The following is a 2138-nucleotide window of genomic DNA, read 5'->3' as shown; positions in this document are numbered from 1 at the left end:
AGGCAGATAAGGTCCTGGTCAACATCCCCCTGGAAATGGGTTACATCAGACCCCATGTCTCATCACCGACACCCAGGTCCTTCCAAATGTTGGGGGGAGGTTTCTGTTCACAAGACTCCAATCCCCTGATGCCTCCACCCTGTACCTCTTAGGAGATGCGCCATGGTTATTGTACCATGGTTATTTGGCGAGGAGGATGGAAGAGCAGGAAGATTTCCCTGACGCCAAGCTGGGGGACTGCCGTCTCCGCCGACCTATCGGATTCACTGAAGCTGCTTGAGGTAAGCTTGAGAACCCTGAAACTGGAAACGGCTCTGTGGCCACGCTGTGTAAGTGGGGCATTTCCAGCAAAAATTAAAATTGAAACATGGGAGGAAACAATATGAGTATTCAGCAATTCTCAAGATGTGGAATCAATCACACTGTGTTTTTTCTATTTATTTAACACCTGTTTCCTTATTAGGCTGTAAGAACTTAAGTCATGTCTAGTGTTTACCACCTCAGGACCTAGCACAATATTTGATACATAGTATATGATCAAGAAATGCTTATTAAAATGATGTCTGTGACCTTCTTCCCCCTCCTTCCGGTCCCAGAAAAGGCTGAGACCCAAAGCCCAGGATGTCGCGGGGCCAATGCAGCTTCAGCTCCAACCAGTACAGAGTACAGAGAATCCGGGCTGCCTTGGGTGGTATGCACTGCGCCTGCGCCATCTTCCACTTATCAAATGAGGGCTCCTGATTGTGACGTCATATCCATCTCCACCGGCAGAGAAGGCAGACTCCACCGGACGGTAGCCAACAAGATGGGTGACTTGGCGCATCTCCTGAGTGGTACTGAGTGGAGGCATTAGGGGATTGGAGTCTTGTGAACAGAAACGTCCCCCCAACACTTGGAAGGACCTGGGTTTCGGTGAGGAGACATGGGGTATGATGTAACCCGTTTCCAGGGGGAGGTTGATGAAGACCTTATCTGCCCTATTTGCAATGGCGTCTTGGAGGAGCCAGTACAGGCACCCCACTGTGAACATGCTTTCTGTAGCTCCTGTATCACCCAGTGGCTCTCTGAAAAACAGATATGTCCCGTGGACCATAGCGTTTTGACGATTGTCCACCTGTGCCCGGCACCTCGTATCATGCGGAACATGTTGTCGAAGTTGCAGATTGCCTGTGACAACGCTGTGTTTGGCTGCTGTGCCGTTCTTCAGCTTGATGACCTCATGTCCCACCTCAGAGACTGTGAGCACAACCCGAAGCGGCCTGTGACCTGTGAACAGGGCTGCGGCCTGAAGATGCCCCAAGATCAGCTGCCAAAGCACAATTGCGTTAAGCACATGATCTCAGTGATACAGCGGCAGCAGACACGCATTGCTGAGCTGGAGATGATGTCAGTGGAACAGAAACACCAGCTGGAGGAGCAGAATCAAGACATCCAGCTGCTAAAGGCATACATGCTTGGGATTCACAGCGTCAACCCCAACCTTCAGAACCCGGAGGAGACAACTGACTACAACGAGGTCCTAGAGTGGGTGAGTTCTCTTAAGCCAGCAAGAGTGACCTGCTGGGGAGGGATGATCTCAACCCCAAACTCTGTGCTCCAGACTGTGATCAAGCACTCCCTGGTGGAGAGTGGCTGTCCCGCCTCTATTGTCAACCAGCTGATTGAAAATGCTCATGAGAGTAACTGGCCCCCTGGTCTGGCCACGCTAGAGACAAGACAGACGAATAGGCACTACTATGAGAACTACATGGCCAAGTGCATCCCTGGCATGCAGGCTGTTGTCGTGATGGCCTGTGAAAACCAGCATATGGGAGAAGACATGGTGCAAGAACCAGGACTTGTCATGACATTTTCTCATGGTGTGGAGGAGATATAGGAGAACTCCAGAGACTATCAGGAAGAGATGGAAGCAGGAAAATCCCATTGCTCCAGCAGCTAAATCCTGAGTCCTCCCCACTATCCTTAATACTATAGCTTATATTTGAGCCATACATCTCCCGTTCTTCTGGCCCTGAAGGGACCTGGAGTATTTTCTCCAGCCTTTCAGGTGGGAAACCTAGATTTTCTCCCTTTGCCATATTTCTTCCCCTAAAATGTTTGTAAATTCTGTGGTTGGGAAATTTCCACTTGTATCCATT

General features: G+C 50.1%; 1 protein-coding gene across 1 annotated transcript; it reads left to right on the top strand.

Annotated features, from left to right (window-relative positions):
* Positions 1–922: 922 nt before the first annotated feature.
* On the top strand, positions 923–1876 carry LOC128577813 (E3 ubiquitin-protein ligase NRDP1-like). Its single transcript, XM_053580157.1, has one exon. The coding sequence runs from the start codon at positions 923–925 to the stop codon at positions 1874–1876; it is 954 nt and encodes a 317-aa protein (XP_053436132.1).
* Positions 1877–2138: the final 262 nt, after the last annotated feature.

Source organism: Nycticebus coucang, chromosome X (genome assembly GCF_027406575.1).
Source record: "Nycticebus coucang isolate mNycCou1 chromosome X, mNycCou1.pri, whole genome shotgun sequence".
Classification (NCBI taxonomy): domain Eukaryota; kingdom Metazoa; phylum Chordata; class Mammalia; order Primates; family Lorisidae; genus Nycticebus; species Nycticebus coucang.
Note: the sequence above shows the minus strand (reverse complement) of the source record. Positions and strands in the feature narration are given on the sequence as shown.